Raw genomic sequence first — 23,328 nt, 5'->3', positions numbered from 1 at the left:
ATAATTGAGCAAATCACGGTATGGCATTATGACAGCAATAAAGTTCAATACAAGTTATAAAATAAGGAAAGGAATATAAATGCTTTTTTTAGGCAGAAAGCATTAAAATTATTGAAATATTCATTTTTAGTCCTTCTCTGGGATCAAATTAGAGAAAGAAATTATGAAAAACCTTTTAAGATGGTGCAAAAAGTATTATTAGAATCCAGAAATATATATATATATAATTATATTTATTAAAAACATTGTGAAATGTTGGTTAACTTATTTTACATTTGAAAATATTAAGCAAGTATAATCAATTTATTTAAAGCTTTCTAATCGTCTGTCGTCTTTTATAAAATCAAATTGAATGTTACTTAAAGTCAGGGTTTGTATGATAGAATTATTCTATTCTATATATAACCCAGATGTCTGGACTCGTTATAGAGGTACTATTTTTAATAGTATTTTATATTTGATTGTAATGGCTGCTTGTAAAAAATAGCATTGCAATGAAAGAACAGAAGAAAAAAAGTAATAATAATAAAAAAAGTAATAATAATAATAAATGATATATATGTAAGGGCTAAGAGTCGGCCCACGACTGTCTGTCCTCCCTGTAGTTAGCTAGATGTGTTTGTGACAAATAAACCTTTTCCATGAGACGGATCGGGTCCAGCTATTGTGGTATTTCCTCACAAAGGCACAGGGTAACCGGTTGTTTTAGATGAGCACAAACCAAAATGGCTCAAGTGTGTAATTAATGAGTGATAGGAGTCCACCAGAGAACAGGAAAGGCATGAGATCGAATTTGTCTTGTTGTCTTTACATTTATTATTGTGATTGGCTGTGATCCACTGATTCCTTCACTTGTACAACTAGTCTATTTTCGCCGCAATAGATTATAAATGACACAAGATTTGGAAATACTGCCTGTGTTATGTTCCTAAGCCTCCACGTAATGTTCAAAAAGCAGCCTATATTTATAACCGTGTTTAGTGGGTTAGATCGTCACCATTAAAAGGTGGCTCTTTACCTGCAATAAAGTGCAGTAGGGGGGCTGCAGTTAAGTGGTTAATAAGGCCGTAGTTTACAGAAAAATCTTGCAAAGTATGTTCAAGTATTACCTGACATAAACTCAAGGGAGCCAGCATGCTTTACACCAAGGGTATAAATGCACACCAGTGGATTAAAAGATTAATAACATTAAAAGCCTAGTTAAACATTAGGTGCAGGACCTTAGATGTTAAAAGTGCAAAGTGACATAAAGTCGTCAAATGTATTTATAAAGCACATTTTTAAAACAACTTAAATCGACCAAAGTGCTGTACAACCAGGGAGACAACAACATTAAATGTAATCCCAATAAAAAGACTTGCAGACAAATAAAGAACAACAAAATGAATAAATGCATTAACAAAAACTAAAAAGTACAGGATGAGCATCCAGATGCAGACAGAATCAAGGTGAAATCAGACACTGTCTAAGGGCTGTAGTGCAAAATAGGGAGAATATACCAACACTGAAGGATATGTTATCATATTTCATCATCATCATCAGTCATCATCTATATTTGGTATATATAACCATGTACATGTAATGTATGCACAGGATGATACAGACACGTGTGTAAGACCCATATGGATAAAGGTATGAAGGAACAACAAGAAAGACAAGGCACTAGAAACCTAATGTGTTAGTCTTCCATTACCGTAAAAGAAAAGTATTAGGTTGTGCAAACAAACACAGAAGGTCCCATTAAGAACGCCAGACTCTAGCAGCATATTTGCATTTACTTTGCTAAAGCCAGAGCCTGTAGAATAAGTTATAGATGTATTTTTTTAGAGTTTACATGAGCGTGATAATAAGGCGAGCGCTGTTCAGCAGGAAGTCAAGCTACATCAGCTAAGTACGCATGCGCCACAGCTCTGTACAATCTAGGGCTGCGTTACTCTTCATTAAACGGTAAGGACAACCTTATATTTCACTACGTGCATCCCTATTTATTCGTGGGTTAAATATTGGGCGCTTTTACGACACTAACGATGGTTTAAGCCGGGATTTCGGGTAAATTGGCCGGCCAGGCTCGCAGAGAATGGAGGGGCAACGCCGTCGCCGTGCCGTTGTTTGCTGTACGTGCCGCCGCACAGGGAGACGTCATTTTGAGGGGGAGCGGAGAGTTAAAATGCAGAGTTACGAAGGGACGTACGGTTCAGAGACAAGCGGCACGTAACCGTCACACTGTAAATGCAAAGCTATAACCGTCTCGGTCAGTATACTTCACAATATAGTCCAGTTTCCCACACATCAAGTAACGCCCTAGTGTGAACCATAATGGCTACCGCCGAATTGTAGTCTGAGTCTGGCGGCTGTGTGGATCTCAGCAGAGAAAAGCAGCACACTGCTGCCGTAATATCTCATCTGAGGGAAGGAGAACGCTTTTACCTGCAACTAATTTAGCACTGACGCTAGAGTACGTTATATGGTCCCTGCACGAGCCCTCCTGATGGTTTGCATCCTCTTAAATCACATAAAGCTGCAGTTTGTGTACACTAAGAGAGAGTCTGGATCATCTTATTCAGGACACCGTTAACAAAGTTGGACGCTATATGGCATAAATATGATAAATGTGGCCCTTACTTTCACACAATTAAATATAGAAATCATATTCCCTTTTAAAATGACCCTCATAACTTTTTCTTGTATACACTATATTGACAGAAATGTATAAATTCACGCTCAGTAACACTACTATTGAGACTATTTTGGCCATAGGTTTCAATTTTAGTTTCAGTGGTTGTGGAAACAGTTTCCAATTGAATAGTTAATTTGCAAAAACAGATTCAGTTTTTATACATTTTCAAAAAACATATTTCGTTTGTATATTGATTCCCAATAAAGTTACATTTTCAAGTCATTTTGACTTAGTCAAAGCCACCCAACCTCAGTTCATTGACCATTCCAAAAGCTAGTATTAGAAAAAATGTTTTTTTTTTAAACATTTTTTTTTTATTTTTCAAAAGTGAGTTAACTGTTTTTGCAAATGAACTCTTCAATTCTAAAGAAATGGAAAGTGATCGATTCCCAAATGAAAGTATTCAATATTAAAACAAATCGTTTAATCATTTTAAAAAAAAATGTGAATGTTGTCCATGTCAAAAATAATGCCAAATGCGTTTTTTTCCCCCTAAATAAAATTTTCCTTCACGCCACAATGCTACAGATCATATTGAGGTGTTCAAAATGTTAAACACACTGAATATCAATGGGAGAGGCAGGCTTATATATAATCTCTGCGGACGAATGAAATATAGAAATACATATTCCGTTAAAAAAATTATCCTTGTAAATTTTTCTTGTATGAACTAAATTCACATATATTAATAAATTCAGTCTCAGTCACACTACTAAAGAGATTTTGGCCATAGGTTTAATTTTTGGTTGATGGTTAACTGTTTCGTTACCGAATATTTTGGTTGATAACTTTGTGAATTTTAACTTATATTAGTTATAACATACATTGGTTCATTCTGTTTCTCACCTGTCAAGAGATGTACACATTAAAAGCCTAAATCAAATTTTGTTCATACTCCTTATGCTAAGCTAAGCTATGTAAGCTAGGTCTAGGTATGCTAGAAAAGGACACATTTAGGACAAACTTCTCTCTCATATACTTGTAATAATGTTAAAATGAACTAAATAAATGTTAAAAAAAAATGCTTTAAGGATAACATTAAAACCGTTGGAGTACAGTACTTAAGTACATTATTTTGAGTACTATCTAAATTAAATTAGGTTTAGTTTCTTTATGCTAAGCAAAGCAATGTAAGCTAGGTGTAGGTCAGCAAGTAAAGACAGAGTATGTTCATTTAGGACACATTTCTCTCTCATGTACCAGTGATAATGTGTTTAAATGACTTAAATAAATGTTAAATTATGTGTGCACTTAAGAGGGATTAACACTAACTTTAAATACATTTTCTTTTTTAAATTATCCTTGTAACTTTTTCTTGAATGAACTCACAGAAATGTATAAATTCAGGCTCAGTAACACCACTATTGAGAATATTTTGGCCATAGGTTTAAATTTAGTTTTGGTTTACGGTAAACGGCTGTGGATAAACCGTTTCATTACAGAATAATTGGGTAGATAAGTTTGTCGATTTTAACTTATATTAGCTATAACATACAGTGGTTTGTACTGTTTCTCATCTGGCAAGATATGTAAACATTAAAATCCTACTTTCTAAATTAAATTAGGTTTAGTCTCCTTATGCTAAGCTAGGTGTAGGTAGGCTAGTAATAACAAAGTACGTTGATTTCGGACAAATGTCTCTCATTTATAGGTAATAATGTGTGACCTCTAGGATACCATTAAAAACACCTAAGGCTACAGACCAATATCATTTACAGGGGAATATATGTGCAGTGGTACAACTCAAGTCCAAAGCAACAAAATATACCCCCTTCAAAAACTTTAACTTTGTAATGCGACCATAACTGATTACAAATTATATATAGAGTTATTAAGATATCATCCTCTGAGTAATATAATATATAATATAGTATAATCAATGGTTTCAGTTTATGTAATAAGATAATTAATCTAAATTGTGCAGTGCTAATGGAGGCTGTAGGTAATAATAGGCAAAGCTAGCATAAAATACCAGATTTAATGCACTGAAATCACTCAGAAAAAGGGGTACCTTCTCATTATCTTGATCATGAGAAGGTACATTGATGTTAAATTGGATCCTAAATTATAATTGGATATATACACTACCAATCAAAAGTTTGGACACCTTCTCATTCAATGGTTTTTATTTATTTTAATTATTGTCAACATTGTAGATTAATACTGAGGACATCAAAACTATGAAATAATCTGGTTTTGTCATAATCTGGATTACAACAGTAGTCAAATAGGGCTATCCATTGTGTATTAACCCTACCTCTGAACAACACAACTGATGGTCTCAAACACATTAAGAAGGAAAGTCATTCTACAAATGACCTCTTGACAAGGCTCATGTTAATTAGAAACCATTCCAGGAGATCACTTCATGAAGCAGACTGAGAGAATACCAAGAGTGTGCAAATCTGTCATGAAGGAAAAAGGGAGCTACTTTACAGAATCTAAAATATAAAACATATTCTGCTTTGTTTCACACTTTTTGTTAATTAAATAATTCCATATATGTTTTTTCATAGTTTTGATGTCTTTGATATTAATCTACACTGTTTACAATAATTAAAATAAATACAAACCCTTGGTTGAGAAGGTGTTTCAAAACTTTTGACTGGTAGTGTATACACAGTATATTTTTTAATGAATTCATCCTTTCATTCATCAGATGAACAAACTGGACAGCTCTAATACAAAAGCGGCCCCTCTCTGCAGTCTACTCTGAGTGCGATGGCGACCAATGACGAGGTCACGATGTCCATGGCCGAAGTGGTGATGGTGAAGACTGACGGTGAAGAGGATCCGAACGACCCAAACAAAACTCAGGTCATCCTCCAGCTCCAGCCTATCACGACAGGGTACGTTAAAAACTCAGGTGATGAATAAATGATGTTGTGGTGGGGCTTATGTGACAGGTCAGTTCCCCTCAAACACAGCTCGGAGATACCAGCATGGTTTGATCACAATGAGACAACTTAATGTAAATGAAATATAAATTGTGCTGTCTTTTCAGAGATGAATCTGCAGAGACAGATGCAGCTGTCATGGCCGTTGAAGCACATCAAGGTAATGAAATGTCAGAATGACGTTTCAACAGCTTGAACGATCTATTACGGATTACATACATATAGCAGTTTACATGACAAACGTTGGTATCCGTCCCCCCTCTTCATGTTTATAATGTTGTGTGCGTATCTTGTGTCCTTTAGAACAAACTGATGGAGAGGATGTGGAGATTGGCTGTCCCATAACATGCGGCGACTGTAAAGCTGTGCTGCTCGTGAAGAAATTTGTGTGTCCAGGAATCAACGTGAAATGTGTGAAGGTTAGTGATCATCATGGTTGAGTCTGCATTGTAGGAAAAACTTTACGCCTTTAAAAAGAAATTGAAAATGTGAAAAGATACACAAACCCTGATATACATAAAACACTCAGATATGTAAGAAAACTGTTACATATTCTGTTACCAAACATTGCTATACATAGCTGAATGGCAACTAGGTCACTCAATAGTCTGTCCCTCTACAGGAAATAAACACGCAGTACTTCTGATGTCCCACATAAACCACTTATTTATTCCTCCACACATTGAACTCAGAAGCTTCAGACAGCTTTATTCCCTTTAATAGTGCCGGAAAAACGGCTTGTTGAGTTTAATTTGCTATGAACAATCCAAAGTGATGAAAGCTTCAAATCTGACAGATTTATTTCCATACTTTTTCACTTTAATCCATCCTTGTTGCTTCCTTTTAACAATCTAAGTTGCTCAAGCTGTAATAAGCAACACATACTCTGCACCAAATGGAAGATTTAATACCGAGGCTCAAATAGGGTTGCAAAGGGGTGGAACATTTCTTGTAAGTTTCCAGTAAATTACTATGGGAAGTTAAGCTGGGGAATTTTGGAAATATTCTAAATCGGAAACTTTCCATGGGAATTAACTTTGAATTGAGGGTCATTTAATGGAAAGGTATCATATCCAAGCATAAATATTTGTTTTGCTATAAGCAGACATGCGTCCAAAATGATACAATTAAAACAGATGTATTTGTAAGTAGAACTTTATCAAGTGTGAAATAATTATTGAACTATCAATTCTTTCATTGAAGTACAAAAACATGAATATTGAGTTAAATATTACTCTTCCCCCCGACCCAACCCATTCAAAAATTAACAAAAATGCAATCCCAACAAAGTCCCATTCAACATGTTAAATGAAAAGAGCCGCTCTCCCTCCAAAAAAGTCCATTCCACCTGGGTCTCATCAACATCCTCCGTGTCCACTTCCTCAACATCCAACTCTTCCTCTTCAGTGTCACTGTCCAGCCTTGTTGAGGATGGCTCTACTGTACATAGATATTCAACTGTACTTGCATGAAATCTGGTTATTTAGTCAGGATTATGCTAAATTATGTTTCCCCAAACTATATTTAAGTTTCCTATAAGGAGCTAACCTTCAATTTAGTAAATTCCTGGTCTATTCACGTTTATTCCCATAAATTCCCGTTAATTCCCATGGAAAGTTTCCAACTTTGAAAATTCCCAGAATTTTGCAACCCTTGGCTCAAATATGAGTAGCAAAAGGGTGGGAAAAGATTAAAGCTGCTGCAACAGGACTGAAAATACTGTAATTTAGGCTGGGAAAACAGAACAGTAACTGTGCCATCAATTCAATGAGAATATTTGCCTCCGTTTGGTGCGCATATTTCCCGTAAACATCACCCAACTTTTTTCTTCTTTGTGCAAAAAAAAAATCTGATTCTACTGCAACTAATTACAGTTTGTGTGCCATAACTCTTAACACTGCCAGTACCAAGAGTAAACACTAGGCTGCTGTATGACATGAATACATACAGTTAAAGTTGTCTGTCACCAGAGTTCTGAACTTCCACACAATACCAGTAAATACTAAACAATAATGATACATATTTTCAATCAATCTTTATTTAAATAGCGCCAAATCACAACATATCCACAGACTCTTTCCAAACAGAGCAGGTCTAGACCGTACTCTATGTTCTATTATTAACAAAGACCCAAAATCAAGACAGGATCAGATCCAGTCCCATCTTACAGACAGGACTCAGTCTGATCTCATCTTAATCCACCATGAGCAGAGCACCTTGCAGCATTTAGCAAGTTACAGTGGCAAGGACAAACTTCCTTTAACAGGCAGAAACAAGTGGCAACCTCCGGTCATACAATATGAAGCCCATGCGGAAGTGTTATAAACTGCAATTCATCAAGCGTCCACTTGATGCTGGCTGCAGAAACAACGCAAACCACATACACGCCCATTCAAAAAAGCCGATCTTTACAGCAGAAATAAACATGTTTACAGCCTGGTTCAAAAAACAGCTTGGGTCTACGTAGGTAATTACTCTATTATCACACACTGTATGGGGGGTGATTTTTTTTCTAATGCGACGGTTCAGAAGATATCAAGATATCAAGATTTTGCCCAAATAAGGACATGACTGATTTGACTGACAGGTGGGAACACATAGCTGTTATTTAGGAGGCTCAAACCCCACCTCTTTACCTCACACTTAAGGCTGATTTATACTTCTGCGTCGAATCAACGGCGTAGCCTACGCCGGAGGTCCGCGTAGCTCCCGTACCTACGCAGAGGCCTACGCACGTAGCTGACGTGCACCTCCTCAAAATGTAGCTACGGAGGAGCATTGCTGGGCGACATGGACACACTGACGCACAAGTATGTGGTGCTCATGCTCCACGTCAGACACAGAAGTATAAATCAGCCTTAAGTAAGGTTGAGTTCAGCATTACCAATATGGCTCCTGCTGACAATTGGCTTCAAAACAGCGTTCAGGAAAAGACGGGTGACGTCAAGGATACTACGTCCATTATTTATAGTCTATAGCCTGACATGAGCGTTATGTGTGTGCATTTAAAAGACACCAAAGGGACTTGTCACTATGTGCCGTGAACGAGGAGAGTTAGCAGTGTAGTGGCTGTGACTGTGGTTAGAGCAGAGACACACAGTGGACAAGACTTCACTGGCAAATATTACAAAGTGAGGCATCTTCACGTTTGTGCAGAGCTGTGGAGTTCAATACCATCAAAGGTTAAACTAACAGCGATCATATCGTCTTATAGCACATAATGCTAAAAGGTAACAAAGTACTAAAAGTTTGGTGTGCAGCCTTTATTGTTAAGAAGCGCTCTCACAGGGTTTTGAATATATGAAGTCAGTATTTAAATGACATGTACTGATATTATCCTCTTGACATGTTGTCAAGGTTCTGTGTAACATCCGCTGTCCAACTTTACTTTTAATGGACAACCATGTAATCACTGTAGTCTGTTGAAAGATCAGACAATGTTCCTCACTGAGTGCTGCCATGAATGTAAACCAGCTCATTATTTTGAGACTTCACTCTTCAGATGGATTCGATTTTTTTTAACTTCTGTGAATATGTGTCCATGCTGTGAAGCGTGATATGTCTCCAGTAGATGCAACGAAACACTGTCAACACTTTCTTTTTATAACTGTTAGCGCAGCCTCCTTAATCCTGGACTGGTGAGGAGGCGGGAGAGAGGCAGGAAAAAGACAGGGTGAAGCAAAAAACAGTCCTCAGTCACTTAAAGGTGACATATCATACAAAATTGACTTTTTAATGGTTCTCTACCTGAAATATGTGTCCCTGGCATGTCTACAAACCCCCCGAGAATGAAAAAAATCCATTTTGCCCCTGTTTTGATTTCTCCACCTTTCTGTAAATGTGTGTGAAACGAGCCGTTTCAGACTTCCATGTTTTTGTTACGTCACAACAATATCCGGTCTGTAACGGAGTCAGAGCTCAGAGCTTGTTCAGCCCATAGACTGTATAAAATAATACAGAATCTCTCCTCCGTTTTTCATTACCTGCACATATGTGTGCTAACAAGGAGCTTAGGAGGGAGGCATGCTAGTTGTAGGCTGTCTTAATAAACACAAAGGTCGGTTTTACTCCCCACGTCTGCAGATTTGAAGATCTAGTGGATGATTTTTATTTATCATGGATAAGTGCTAGCGCTAGTTAGCATAGCTACATGTCGTAGCTGTAGCTGTGTACCAAGACAAACGTCTACATACTGACAAATAAAACAACAAGAAACACAAAATCTGTGATCAATCCTTCAGAAAAGGTCCCGCTGCCTTTCTGGCAGAGGTCGGTTTTACTCCCCACGTCTGCAGATTTGAAGATCTAGTGGATGATTTTTATTTGTCATGGATAAGTGCTAGCGCTAGTTAGCATAGCCACATAGCTACATGTTCGTAGCTGTGTACCAAGACACACGTCTACATACTGATAAATAAAACAACAAGAAACACTAAATCTGTGACCAATCCTTCAGAAAGGTCCTGCTACAGGCGCCTCTCCGTCAGGATCAGATTCAGAGGGTTGAAGTAACGCTATCTGTGAGCAGCCGTGTATATTCAGCCGACATGTAAACATTAGATCAACGTGCTGGAGAGCCGAGGCACATCCACTTCCTGAGGGGGCGGGGTCAGAGAGAAAACAGAAGAGGGCTTTTCAGGCATACCAAAATCTGATTTCAAAGTGTTTTTTTGAGCATAAACTTTAAAGACATGTTTTGGGGACCTCTTAGACCAATATATATTGATGAAAAAAGCATGATAGGTCATCTTTAATAATCACAATATTCCTGTTTCTCAATAGCCAACATTAAATGTAGTGTAAAGCAGATGGTAATGTTGAATTCAGTCACAAATATAGATCCATGTTAGTCAAAAACCACTGAATGACACCATAACTCCTGTTATCATGTAGCATGCACAGCTCAAATTACATCATAAGAGCATCATTTAATGTAATAGTTTTAAAACAACTACCCCTGTGCAGCCTTGACGGTGCACACAAATATGACACTGACACATAAAGTCTGGTATATTATTGTAATTCTGCTTGTTGACGTGTATTTACACAACACCTTCTCCATCAGTATGAAGACCAGCTGATTAGCCCAAAGCAGTTTGTGCACATTTCTGGAAAAGCCACTCTGAAGGACTGGAAGAGAGCCATCAGGATGGGAGGAGTCATGCTAAGGTGAGAGACTTGAGAGCATATTTCATTTTTGGTTTCACCACTGGACAGTTAAATCACAGTCTGTATGAAAGCGTCACATTTACTGCAGAGTGTTTCAGACGAATGTGTGACTCATACATCCCAATAAAGATCAGAAATGTTGGCAAGATGAATGTTCTGTGTAGCTTTATATGTGTGAACTAACTACACATTCCTCCATCATTTCTGAGCCGTAAAGGAGATGATGATGATGATGATGATGATGATGATGATGGTGTTGATGTGTTTTGGCTTCTCTCTGAAAGTCCTGTCTCTTTGAATGATGGAAATCTTCAGTGTTTGATGCATATTTATTATTTTATGTTGCTTTCTTTTCTCACACACCGCCTGAAATCCAGTCTATTACAGAGTTATTGAGTCAGCCCTGAGAAGATCAGAGATAACTGAACTAGAAACACTGTCTCTTTGTAACTTATACACCGTCTGCTCACCTTTTTTTTTTTGTCTCCCAGAAAAATGATGGATTCTGGTCAGCTGGACTTCTACCAACACAGCACACTTTGCACCAACACGTGTCGCAGCACCAAGTTTGACCTTCTGATCAACAACACACGGTTCCCTCCTGATGGCACGGGGCTGAACACGCCAACGTCCTCGCAGGGTAAGAGCACGATGAGGGCACAGCATGGCAGATAAAGCTTTATTTTGGATGTGACATCACCCCGTGTGTTGTTCGAGTTTTATACTTTTAGATTGCTCTGTACATCTTGTGCCGGATTTGCATATCGTGAGGTCAAAAGGAGGCCAAACAACATTTTTTTCCAAGAGATTCAGTTGATTGAATAGTTAATACAGGGTCATTCCTGTGCGACTCATGGCCAAGGTAATCAAACAGAAATTTAAATTCAAACTAGAAAAAAACAGCAGTTGCCATATTGGAAATGCTGAACACAACATCTGTCAAGCTAGTGTGAGGTAAAGAGGCGGGGTTTGAGCCTCCTCGCTAACAGCTACAGTGTTCCCGCCTGTCAATCAAGTCAGCTGTGCCTCTCATAATGGAAAACTTGTAATCTTAATATCTTTAAAACTACTGCGTTATGAAAAAATGCACCCCCTTACAGTGTGTGCTGATCGAGAAATGAGCTATTCAGACTAAACTCATGTTTTGTACCAGGCTGTAAACATGTTTATTTATTTACTTATTTATTTAAAGCGACAGTGCATATTAATGAACATTTCAGCGTTGCACCAATGTAAATATGCCAGAGGTAGTCATGAGGCTAATTTTCATCCGTTGTCCCCGGCAGGTCAAAACAGAGTTCCTAACAAACGATCAAGATACATGACATGTGGAAACAGCACATCATGATAGCATGACAATGAAAACAACAATACATCACAAGAGCACATATAAGTTATACAAAATTGCAAGTTAGCACGCTAAAGTGCTGCTCAGCATAATCGAGAGATGTGTCTGGAGTTGGACCAGATAAACATGGACCAACATATCAGAGTATCACAGCAAGTAAAAATGCATACATTAAACCCTTAAAATAACACACACACACACACACACACATAGCGAGAGAGAGAGACAGGGAGAGAAACAGCAATGGATACAAATTAGTGATTACAGACCTGATATGTCTTGAGCAAGTGGCAACCTCCGGTCTCTAAATATGAGTCAATGCGGAAGTGTTAAAAGCTGCAGTTCATCGAGGATCCATTTAAGGCTAGCTCCGGAAGTACCGGAAGTCACATACACATGAATGGAAAAAGACGATCTTTACAGCATTAATAAACATGTTTACAGCCTGGTACAAAAGACAAGTGTAGTCTGGATAGCTCATTTCTCGGTGTCCTCTCACTGTGAGGGGGGTGAATTTTTTTCTACCGCGGCAGAATCGAAGATATTGAGATTACTAATCTTCCAATGAGAGGCACAGCTGCCTGCAGGAACACTGCAGCTGTTAGCTAGGAGGCTCAAAGCCCGCGTCTTTACGTCACACTGGCTCAACAGAAGCAATATGGCTGCCGCTGCCGATTGGCTTCAAAACAGCGTTCAGAAACAGATGGGTGACGTCACGGATACTACGTCCATATTTTATTCAGTCTATGGTCTTGAGCCATGTTTATTTCTGCTGTAAATATCACCTTTTTAACATTTGTGTGTGTCATGTCTGGTACTTCCAGAGCCAGCCTCAAGTGGACAATTCAGGAACTGCAGTGTTTTCTTTTTTAAGTTTTATTTTGGGCTTTTACACCTTTATTAAAAGAGGAGAGGACAGTGGATGGTGCAGGAAACCAGGAGAGAGTGGGGGAATGACATGCAGGAAAGGGGCTGCAGGCTGGAATCCATCCCGGGCCGCCTGCTATATGGGCGCACAACTTAACCATTATTACAAGTCTGTGCCTGAAACTGCTGTTTTTAACACTTCTGCATTGGCTTCAATTCTCGCGGCCGGAGGTTGTCACGTTATATCAGTGTCTAAAGTTTGTTTTCTTGTTGTTTACCACGGTTTCAGTCTAGGTTGATGTTTTGGTCACATGTCTATGTTACCTCCTTCAAGGCTCTTGCATGCACTACATTAGAGAGATATATTTCAGTGGTGGGTATCACCTTCACATAAAATTGAACCCAGAATAATCTTTTGGTCTCAGATGTTCATTTAACTGGAAGACTTCTCCTCTTCGTCACAGAGTTATATTAATACTACTCTCTGAAAACTCGACACATCTCTCCAACACCTTGAACCCAGGAGGGGGAAATATTTACGGTACTTATACGGTGCAATGAATATAAATAAGATCATTTTTAATAAAAGGATAAAGAGTCTGTACTGGAATATAATGCCTGAGGAGCATGTATCATCTTAATGCAGAGAGGATGAAAGATATTAAATGGGAGTTAGTTTTACAAGCAGGTGAAGAACACCAACGTGTCCTGATGGCAACAGAGAAAAAACACGTCTGAAAAATAACTTCTTTATTTCAAACCTCTTCTTTTGGAACACTAAATTCTTGGTGATCTCTAAATTTAACGTCCTCTCTCTTATACATTGCAGCTCAAGTGGTTCTGGGTAACGGCGCGGCTGTGGGCGAGGACAGAGTCGAGGTCCTGAGCGGGAAGGTAGACTGGAGCTCGCTGGAGTCTGCAGACAAGAAGGAGTCTAATGAGATCTCAGGTCACAGAGAGCACACACCTCCTCACAGATCGTTCATCCAACACTAATGATACCACAGAGCGCAGCAGTAACAGAGACCTGCCCTTGTATCTGTCCACAGAGGACACGCTGAACTTCTGGAAGGGGATCGCTGACGTGGGTTTGCTGGGTGAAGTGGTGACTAACATCAGCACGGTGCTGCAGGAGCTGCTGAGCGGTGTGCAGCAGCGCAAAGAACCAGCAGCTCTACAGGAAACAGGTACAGTAAATTGTGTGACTCAGGGCGAGCTCGAGGGTGCTAAAATGAGAAAGGAAAGAAAGAACAAACTCAGCTGCTCGTATAAGCTGACGGACGACAAGCCAACATCATGAGGCTTTAAAGCAGCTGATGCTGGTTTCTGTTATGACAATGAATGGTGTGAAATGAGTACATGTGTGCAACAGCTGATTTTGTTCCTCCTTTCTGACTGACCATGTGACCCTTTGATTGATTGCCGCACTGATCCCAGATTCCTGTCTGGTAGAGGTGGCAGTGCTCAGTAACCTCGCCCAGGTGTTCGGTCTGCTCGACCTGGTGAAAGAGATGCTGGAGAGGAGGAGGCAGCAGACGGATCCCTGTCAGGAGCAGATCCTCAGCACGCTCACCAGTGAGTACAAAACATACACGAGGTCTAAATGCTTGAAGTGGTTCGACAAGACCGAAAATCTGACTTAATCTCACATGTGATGCATTTCTATGGGGCGTTTGTAAAGTTGTGCACACTGAAACTAACAGCTACAATTCTCCACATTTAGCTCCAGAACGTCATAAAAATGTAGAGTACACAAAGTTAAAAGTCACTTTTTTGTCACATTTAGAGCAATATTTGTGATCTTCTTCACTTTTGATTTTCTTGTGATAAATATATTTAAGTTACAATCCCTGTTAAATCTAAATGCTAAATCTAAATGTTGAATATACATGTTATTTAACGTTAAGATTTAACAATCAATGTTTAAATTTAACATTTATATTTATATATGTTACAGCTGGGGTTGGTAATCAGATTTAGATACACTTTTTGTTATACTGGTTAAAATGATCTTTATGTCCTGATGGCAATCATTACATGATGTGTTCTTAAAAAAGAGTGAAGAAAAGCTGCTTTCTACAGCCGGAGTAAACCTGGGAAAACACCAACCAATCAGCATTTTTTGGGACCCAATATTTTAAACCATTCAAATCCTGTCCTGCCGTTCTGCCCGCCTCCTGCGAGTACATTTCCCCGGCATGCACTCCAAGTCCCCTTCCCCTGACTCTACTCACTGCCCCTCTCGCTCGACCTCGGGCCTGTCCCCTCTGACCCGATGAGGTGCTTTGCTCAGGACTGTAGTCTGGATCAGAGTCTAAAAAGCTCTCACCACGGGGGCTCTGACAAGCAGAAGAATGAATGACATTTAGTAAGTCCTACAGAAATATATATGTACTGTAGCGTCTGTCCGGACGCTGTAGGGATGACGAGCCGATTCGTGAACACGTTGAGTTTTAATAACCGGTCACTGTCGGCCGTGATCACGACAACCAACAAAGCAACAATCAATGTTTGAAAGAATGAAGAACTTCTCCTGCTTGTCTCTCCTCTCTCTAGCTCACACACTCTACACCTCTCCTGATGCCTTCACTGACCGTCAACACTGTAGGAATTAAGAACATCTTCACTGAACACGTTTAACAAACAGTAGAGTTGTTACAGTATTATATATGTGTTACAACTTTTCTCCTGATATCGTGTCACCGGTACAACTGGATAATGCTAGCATGACAGCTGTGAGTACTAACAGCAGCCATGTTTGTTTGTGTTTTTAACTTTCACTATGATAATGTTTTGGAGAGGACCGGTTTTGAATCAGTCACCATCATATGGTCGCAAGTCAACGGCGCTCGTGCATGTGAGCGGGGGGGGGCGTCGTTTTGGAGGAGCTCTGAGGGAGGAGGGGAGGGGTTAGACGGAGTCCTGAGGAAATGCTACATTCAAATTCATGCTATTTTTCCGAGACTACCAACCCTAGCTGTAAATATAAATGTTAAATGTTGCTCCTAAATATTTAGCTAATATGCAAATCCACACTGCCTCCTAGCACAAAAGGGTTTCACTACGCTCAGAGATAGTACTGACCCAGTCTTGGTACAGACACTCTAGGTTGCTAGTGCTAAGTCTGTATCGCCATGACCATCAAGACAAACCAAACTAGTTTCCGCCATTTTCCTGCAGCGAAAAAAATAACAAAGACGAAGCTGATGGATTCCAAGGCTAACCAGTGGTCGGTCGAGGAGCTAAGCTGCCTCCTTGCAGTTTGGTCCTCGCAGGAGATCCAAAACAAGCTGGAGGGATCGACCAGGACTAAATCCAGGGAAAGATCCCGCTAGCGCTGCTGGGAAAAAGGGATCACGTAGAAGTGACGTCATGACATAGCTCTTCCACGGGCTTGAGCAGGTGGAAAAACAAACTGGTGCAGAGTTGGTTCACAAGTTCAACCAGCGCGAGCACCAGCCAGGAACTAGTACCAGGTTTGTATTGGTCGAAAAGGGGTATTTGAGACGAATGTAAGAGGCTTATCTCTTCCAGCTCTTCCCTAGTCTGGTCAGAAGCCTTTTGTGCCTCTTTTCAACCAATGCAAACCCGGCTGTATTTCTGGGCTTGAACTGGGCTTGTTCTTCCACCCGCTCCAGCCCGTGGAAGAGGCACGTCATGATGTCAGATTTATGTGACCGCTTTTCCCAGCAGAGCTAACTTTCCCTCACAACAACAACGATGGTGGACAACAGCAGCTTGTCTCCTCGGCCAACCACTTCTTTGTCTTGGAATCCATTAGTCTTTTTAGTTTTTTAGCTGCAGGACAATGGAGGAAACACGTTTGGTTTGTGTTTTTGATCACTGCAAACCCGCCCCTCGCCCCTGACGCAAGCGGTTCACAGTTCTAGACCAGCAAAGAGTTGGAGCCGCCCTGGAAACGGTTTTCCCGTCCGAGAGCCGGTTCACTCGCAGTTGAAATACGAAAAACCTGTTCTCAATTGAGCGCCGGCTCCGATCCGGCCCTGAAACTGCCTCGGTCGAAAAGGGGAAATGCAGAAGAGGTGAAACAACTTCAAGAATTTCTACTTGTCTAGTTGCCCTTTGGGATCAAGCTTTAAATTACCATGACCTGGATGACTGAGAACCTTCACAGACATGGACAATTTGAGATTTTAGACATGCTGTCCCATTCAGGTCAGTTTAAGAGAGGATTGTAGGATTGTAATCAGCTGGAGAGTCTCTGGCAGCAAAGACCGGGTCATCTTGTGTTTGAAGGCCGGATCTAGGAAAGACGACTGTTCATGTTTGAAGATCCACAGTATAGGTGGATAGGTTGTAGGTTGTGTTTGAGTTCAAATGCGTGTCAAATGTTTATAACGTAGACATTTGAAGAGACTGAACAGTTCAAAGGAGGGGAACTCTTTTAGAGGTGTTGGTAATGCCTGCAATGAAGGCAGCGGCGAACAAGAACATGTTCACCAATGGTTTAGTTTGTGCCCCTGACAAATTCAGCTCAGGGATCCTACAGAGAAAGACCTTTTGGTTGAAGAGTTAGATCTCACCCAGTTCTTCCATAGCTCTCTTATCAGCCACCAGACTGTGGTTTTATCTGACAGGACACAGGAGATGAACCTCACACAACAATACAAACAATTCACCCTCTTGTGTAGACCAGAGACTCCTCTGCTCAGCAAAAACTGCAGTTACAGTTAAAATTCTCCTTTTAAAGTCTTTATTTCCACTTGTTAGTCACACACACACTGTGATGTGCATCATTGACCTGTAATCACCCTGTAAAGAACTGAATGTTAAGTATGATAAAGGACAGATGACGAGATTAGTCTTGGCATTTGCTGCCTTAAGCCTACGCATCAGCGCTGACGAATACTGATATTAAATATTCATCTGGGGACACGCAAAACACACATTTCAGAAGAAGTGTCTAGAGGTAAATAAGTGTGATAATGTTTACCAGTAGTTCCTCCGCTCTGCCCTCGCTCACTGCTGTGTTGTGTTCTCTGTGCAGATCTGGAGGTGCAGCTGGAAGAGCAGAGGAAGCAGCAGCAGGTGCGGGCTCTCTTGTCCTGCCCTCAGCCTGCCAAAAACAAAAATCCCACCAAACGTCAGACCAAGAGGCCTCGTCTCCAGAGACCTGCCTCCACCACCACCCTCCTGACCTCCCCCATCAGTCAGCAGGCCACCCTGCAGCCACAGCAGTTCACCGTTCTCTCCCCCATCTCTCTGTCCTCTGTGGGTCAGCCGTTCACCATGGCCGGCCTGCCCATCGCCTCCCTGGCCCAGTCCTCCAACACGGTCACCCTGCTGCCCGCCGGCTCACAGCTCTTCACCCGCTACATGGTGGCTGGGGACGGTAAGGGGGACACCATCACCTTGCACCCGTCCTCAGGCCTCACGTTGGTGGGCACCACCCCCATGCAGGACTCCAGCCAGCTGGGCACAATGGTGAGCCCCTTAGAGCTGGTGCACCTGAGCCAGCAAGCCGGGGGGACGGAGATGGTGCCCATAGAAGGCCAGGTGGTGGATGGCACCATGCTGGTGCAGCAGGAGGTCATGCAGGGGGAGGTGGAGGCCGGCCAGGAGCACACAGTCATCGAGATTAATCCGGCCCCCATGGAGCAGACGGTGGGAGTGATGGAGCTACAGCTGAGCGGGGACTCGGGCAGAGAGGGGGCCGCCATGATGGTCCAGAGCGGGATGGAGGTGACGATGGCTGCAGGGGTAGAGGAGACACAGTGCCAAATGCAGGAGGGTCAGACTGAGGGGGTTCAGGGTCTGCAGCTGGATGCCAGCGGACAGTTGTCAGGTGTACAGATAGTAGTGATAGAAGAAAACACTCAGGAAGAAAACAAGGTCAAATGAGACACGCCTCCTGTGTCATCCAGCAGAGCAGGACTCAATGAGCTTGCATAGACTTGTCAAACTGTAAATACACACAATTTCCAAATCCACAACTCAACTTGGTCTCGAGCGAGCTCTAGGGTAGCCATTTCTCCTCTTACAGTGTGTGTGTGTGTTGATGCTCCTCTGAACTCCTGGATGATTTGAAACAAAGAAGCATTGAAACAAAGAGTGTACTGTATGCTTGTGTTTGAAGGTATTTAAACGATAACTCTGGTTTTTGATGATCTGAGTGAAAGTCTGTTATTTGGCATCATCTCTGGCTCTAAATGTGACGTGGAGCTCTCCAGGTCGGCTGCTGAGATGTGAGAAAACTGTATGCACACAGTTTTCCCTGAGCAGTGATGAGTGAACATTTATGTCCTTTTTTTCATTTAATCTATGATTTTACGACAACAAGCTTCACGTTGGTTTTATTTAACTTTGCAGGCTTTTATGTGGCAATAACTTGAAAGATGTGGACTTTGATTGAAAGCTTTAACGTGCCATCGGACAGCTGGCGAGGTATGTCCACAAAGAAGTTCTTGTTTTGGCCTCTGAACGGCTCAGATCTTTATTCCTGATGTTTGACATCATAGAATAGATCCTTGGTTAAACAGATCAATATGTTAAGATATGATAATTAATTCAACCAGAAACAAAAGTCTCATCCCTCTTTTCAAAGCCACTACACGCTTCATTGACAAAAACAGATGTTTTACTTCACAGAACAAAGCTGTAGTGTTGCTTGTTTACTCCTTCCCTGATTGGTTCAAATGTAGTCATTGAAAGGATTAGTGATTGTCAGCAACACAATGAGGAAAACAAACTGTACAGCAAACTCTCTTTGCTTTTCAATTTAAAGTCTGGTGGCTTTGACGACAGTGATGTACCTGCAAGAACTCAAAACTAAGCAAGTGTTTATGTCTCATTTCAGGTCAAAAATATCTTCTTAGACTTAAAATAAGCCACACTCATCTGAGAAGCCAAGAGAAACGTCTTATTTGAAGATCATACAAGCCATAATTAAGGCCTGAATTGCATCTAATGAGTAAAACAAATTCTGTCAATGGAATAAGACAAGTGTACTTGTTAAGTTTCTTGAATTAAAACATTATTCTTATTTCAATAAACTTTAATGGTACATTTTGCTGATTCCATTGGCAGATTTTTTTGCTCTTTACAAGCAATTCAGGTCTTATTTAAGGCTTTTAGTATCTTAAAATAAGACATTTTTCTGGACTTGTTTGGAGAATGTGGCTTATTAAGTCTAAAAAGACATTTTATACTAGAAATAAGATACTTAGTGTATATCTGTAGACTCCCTGTCTTTGACCACATCGGACCCTGAATAATAATCAGAACCTGTCCGTGGTCTTTAAAAGGTCCTGTGTGGTTCAGAAGCAGAACTGGTCCAAAGTGATGTTAGCAACAGGAACCCCAAACTAAGGTCATATGAACAAAAAGCTGTGGACCGGTCCCGATGTCCCCTAATGTCAGCGATCCCCTCGGTCAGTGAAGTGTCATCAAATCTACAGAAACGATGCACACCCCGAGTTGTAACTACTTAAGCCTCTATGAACAACCATAGGACTAGAGTAAGAAGTAAGAAGTGTTCACGCAGGGCTCAGCAGCTTTCCTGTTTCACCCTGAAGCAGCCGGCTGTGTGAGCTCTCTGCTGCCGATCACACTCTCTACCAGTAAGTGTTTGTCACCTGAGGCTGGGATTTATTGCACTGTCTGTTGTGTCGTAGCATCGCGTTGAAGCTGTATTGTTTTTGCACTGTCCTGTTAGGACTACAGGAGGATGTTTGCAAAGATGCCTGCTCTCCCGACCTTCCTTTTAGAAATCAGTTTTTATTTCAGTGTGTAGTTCAAAGGAAGCGGACTGAACTGCTCTCACTGGAAACGCGTCGCTTTGGCACTTACTTTCACAGTGGTCTCTCGCCTCCTGATTTCACTCACATTTCTTTTCTATATTGTGACTGTGTTTCTTGATTTCTTCATGATAGACTGCGTGAGCTACTGGGCTGACTGTTTGAGTCGATATATGAAAACAAAAATGTAAAAATACTAAATGTCAAACTCTTGTATGTCTGTATTTTACACTTGTAAAAAGGTGTCATATTTATTAGTTTCCAAACCTCCTGGTTCAGGTGCAGACATGGTTTAATTTATGCTAGTTCACATCAACAAAGACCTGTTCACAGCTTGTGCATTTTCAGTCATTTAATTTAACAAATGAGAGTATTTGCATACTGACTTTGTAATGTGTTTTAATATCAGATTAAAACAGAGAAAACAGAACATGGAAGCGTTGTTGTGTCCTCGTTTCACCACCAGGGAGCGCTGCATGCTCACTCCATTACGGAGATGAGGGTACACAGCTGCAGGACTCCACGGAGGAAATAGTCTGCTGCTGTAATCTCTGACTTCTCCATGTGTCAGGCTTATTGCAGTGCGCGGTGTAATCTGCACCGTCATGGGCTGTCTGTGATGGGCAGGCTTCTCTGGAGGCTGAGCCGTGCTGACAGGGCACCAGGGCTCGCTGGTTATTACATTTCCTTCTTCTTGTAGCCTCTAATACTGCCAGACAGGCTGCATGAGGAGGGGAAAAAAAACACGAGGATTTTTGTTATACAAGCGTAAAAAAAACAGGCACATACACAAAGCAGAGGGGCTGAAATGGAGACCTGTGTGTAGGTGTGGAGCACAAAAGGGAAACATCCTGTCATCCGCAGATGAATGTGAAGCCGCTGGGGGCCAGGTGAGGGCTAAGAGGTTGAGAAACTGAACCACAGGGGTCATTGTGTGGTGAAGGAGGAGAGGATATGCTGTCCGAGTAAATTACAGAGCTGGTTCATAAACTGTAGATTGGGTTTCGTGGCATGCTGTGCCCAAGACAAAGAAAACAGGAGCAGCAGCATCAGTTTCATGTCAGACGTGTCTTAAAAGACTCCTGCGGGGTTGAAAGGGTGTTGACAGAGAGGACAGTGTGGCTGACATTCAGTCAGAATCACCTCAGCTAGAGCAGGTTTAGCTGAGAAGAGATACACGAGCGTGACATTTGTTGTCAGGATGTCTTCAATGCAAGATGCTTCCAAGCTGTCATCAAACCACAGCTGATTAAACATTCACTTAGCATACAAGTAAAGCTACAGTGGCAAAGCATGTGTTAACTGAGACTGCAGAGCGACATTTGCTTTCTCCTCAGCTCTTGATTAACTGTGGCGTGCATGCATGTTGAAGCCACTGTTTTTGTTCTGTCAGTGTGTGTGACCCCCGTGGATAAGGCGTACATGTGTGTGGAGTGTTTTCCAAAAATAATCCTTCGCCCTGCTTACTCTCTACTCTACCAATCACACCATCCTCTCCATGGAAAATGTGAATGTAGGTATTTTTAGACTGCACGGTTTAATTAAACGCTGACCTGACGACACAGAAATGATCCTTCCTGATTTTCTAGTTTCTTTTAAAATGACATTTATCCTGTTATAACCAGTTAAAACTCCTTATAGTATGTTTAAATGGACTAACAATGAAAAATCAAATGAACACTGACTGAAAAGCTGTGTAAATAATAGATGTAGCCACTCTGACATTTCCTGTTTGTTTGCAGTCCACTGTTCTAAAGCCTCAAGTTCCCCATCCTGGTGTTCCGGAGGCAGAAGTAACCGTATAGAGACAGCACATAACACTTTTCGACCGAGGCAGGTTCAGGGCCGGATCGAGGGGCGGGGTTGCAGTGATCAAAGACACAAACTAAACGTGTTTCCTTCATTGTCCTGCAGCGAAAAACTAAAAAGACTAATGGATTCCAAGACAAAGCAGTGGTCGGCCGAGGAGACAAGCTGCCGTTGTCCGCCATCGTTGTTGTTGTTGTGGGGGAACGTTCACGCTAAAGCTACTGGGAAAAGCAGTCACATAAATCTGACATCATGACATGCCTCTTCCACAGGCTCGAGTGGGTGGAAAAACAAACAGGTGCCATGTTAATTTGAGAGTTCAACCAGCTCCAAAACCAGCCCGGAAATCCAACCCGGTTCACGTTGGTCGAAAAGAGGTATCAGTGGAGCTGGAGAGGAGCAAGGGGTTGGCTAACCCAGAGTTATAAATGACATCCAGTTTAGGTCATGATCATAGACTGTATAAATAATGGACGTAGTATCCGTGACGTCACCCGTCTGTCTCTGAAGCGCTTTTTTGTGGCCAATCGTCAGCGGCAGCCATATTGGAAATGTTGAACTCAATGTAACTTCTGTCGTAAAGTGTGACTTAAAGAGGCGGGCTTTGAGCCTCCTCGCCAACAGCTACAGTGTTCCTGCCTGTCACTCAAGTCAGCTGTGCCTCTCATTGGAAGACTCGTAGTCTCAATATCTTTGAAATTACTGGGTTTGAAAAAATTCACCCCTCACAGTGTGTGTCGATGGAGAAATTAGCTATCCCCAGGAGGGAAATTCAATTTTTTCACTCATGCTATTTTTGGACAT

General features: G+C 41.2%; 1 protein-coding gene across 4 annotated transcripts; it reads left to right on the top strand.

Annotated features, from left to right (window-relative positions):
* The first annotated feature begins 1,572 nt into the window (after nucleotides 1-1,572).
* gmeb1 (glucocorticoid modulatory element binding protein 1) lies at nucleotides 1,573-21,152 on the top strand. Of its 4 annotated transcripts, none has more exons than XM_034705008.1 (10): nucleotides 1,573-1,632; nucleotides 5,337-5,526; nucleotides 5,682-5,734; nucleotides 5,878-5,993; nucleotides 10,640-10,743; nucleotides 11,235-11,383; nucleotides 13,788-13,907; nucleotides 14,008-14,145; nucleotides 14,396-14,533; nucleotides 17,967-21,152. In XM_034705008.1, exons 2-10 carry the CDS (start codon nucleotides 5,399-5,401, stop codon nucleotides 18,818-18,820), a joined length of 1,800 nt encoding a protein of 599 aa, XP_034560899.1. In that variant the 5' UTR covers nucleotides 1,573-1,632; nucleotides 5,337-5,398; the 3' UTR covers nucleotides 18,821-21,152. The 4 variants fall into 4 exon arrangements, with proteins under 4 accessions (XP_034560899.1, XP_034560897.1, XP_034560900.1 ...); XM_034705006.1 differs by lacking the exon at nucleotides 1,573-1,632 and adding an exon at nucleotides 1,713-1,947; XM_034705009.1 differs by lacking the exon at nucleotides 1,573-1,632 and adding an exon at nucleotides 1,735-1,947 and having other exon boundaries at nucleotides 14,411-14,533.
* The last annotated feature ends 2,176 nt before the right edge of the window (nucleotides 21,153-23,328 follow it).

The sequence above is a fragment of the Notolabrus celidotus genome, chromosome 16 (genome assembly GCF_009762535.1).
Source record: "Notolabrus celidotus isolate fNotCel1 chromosome 16, fNotCel1.pri, whole genome shotgun sequence".
NCBI lineage: Eukaryota > Metazoa > Chordata > Actinopteri > Labriformes > Labridae > Notolabrus > Notolabrus celidotus.
Note: the sequence above shows the minus strand (reverse complement) of the source record. Positions and strands in the feature narration are given on the sequence as shown.

What these genes read in the sequence shown, in the direction of transcription:
- gmeb1 (XM_034705008.1), top strand. Translation starts at nt 5,399, where the DNA reads ATGGCGACCAATGACGAGGTCACGATGTCCATGGCCGAAGTGGTGATG. An exon ending in CTCCAGCCTATCACGACAGG is followed by an intron (nt 5,527 to 5,681) that starts GTACGTTAAAAA and finishes CTGTCTTTTCAG; the next exon opens with AGATGAATCTGCAGAGACAG. An exon ending in GGCCGTTGAAGCACATCAAG is followed by an intron (nt 5,735 to 5,877) that starts GTAATGAAATGT and finishes TGTGTCCTTTAG; the next exon opens with AACAAACTGATGGAGAGGAT.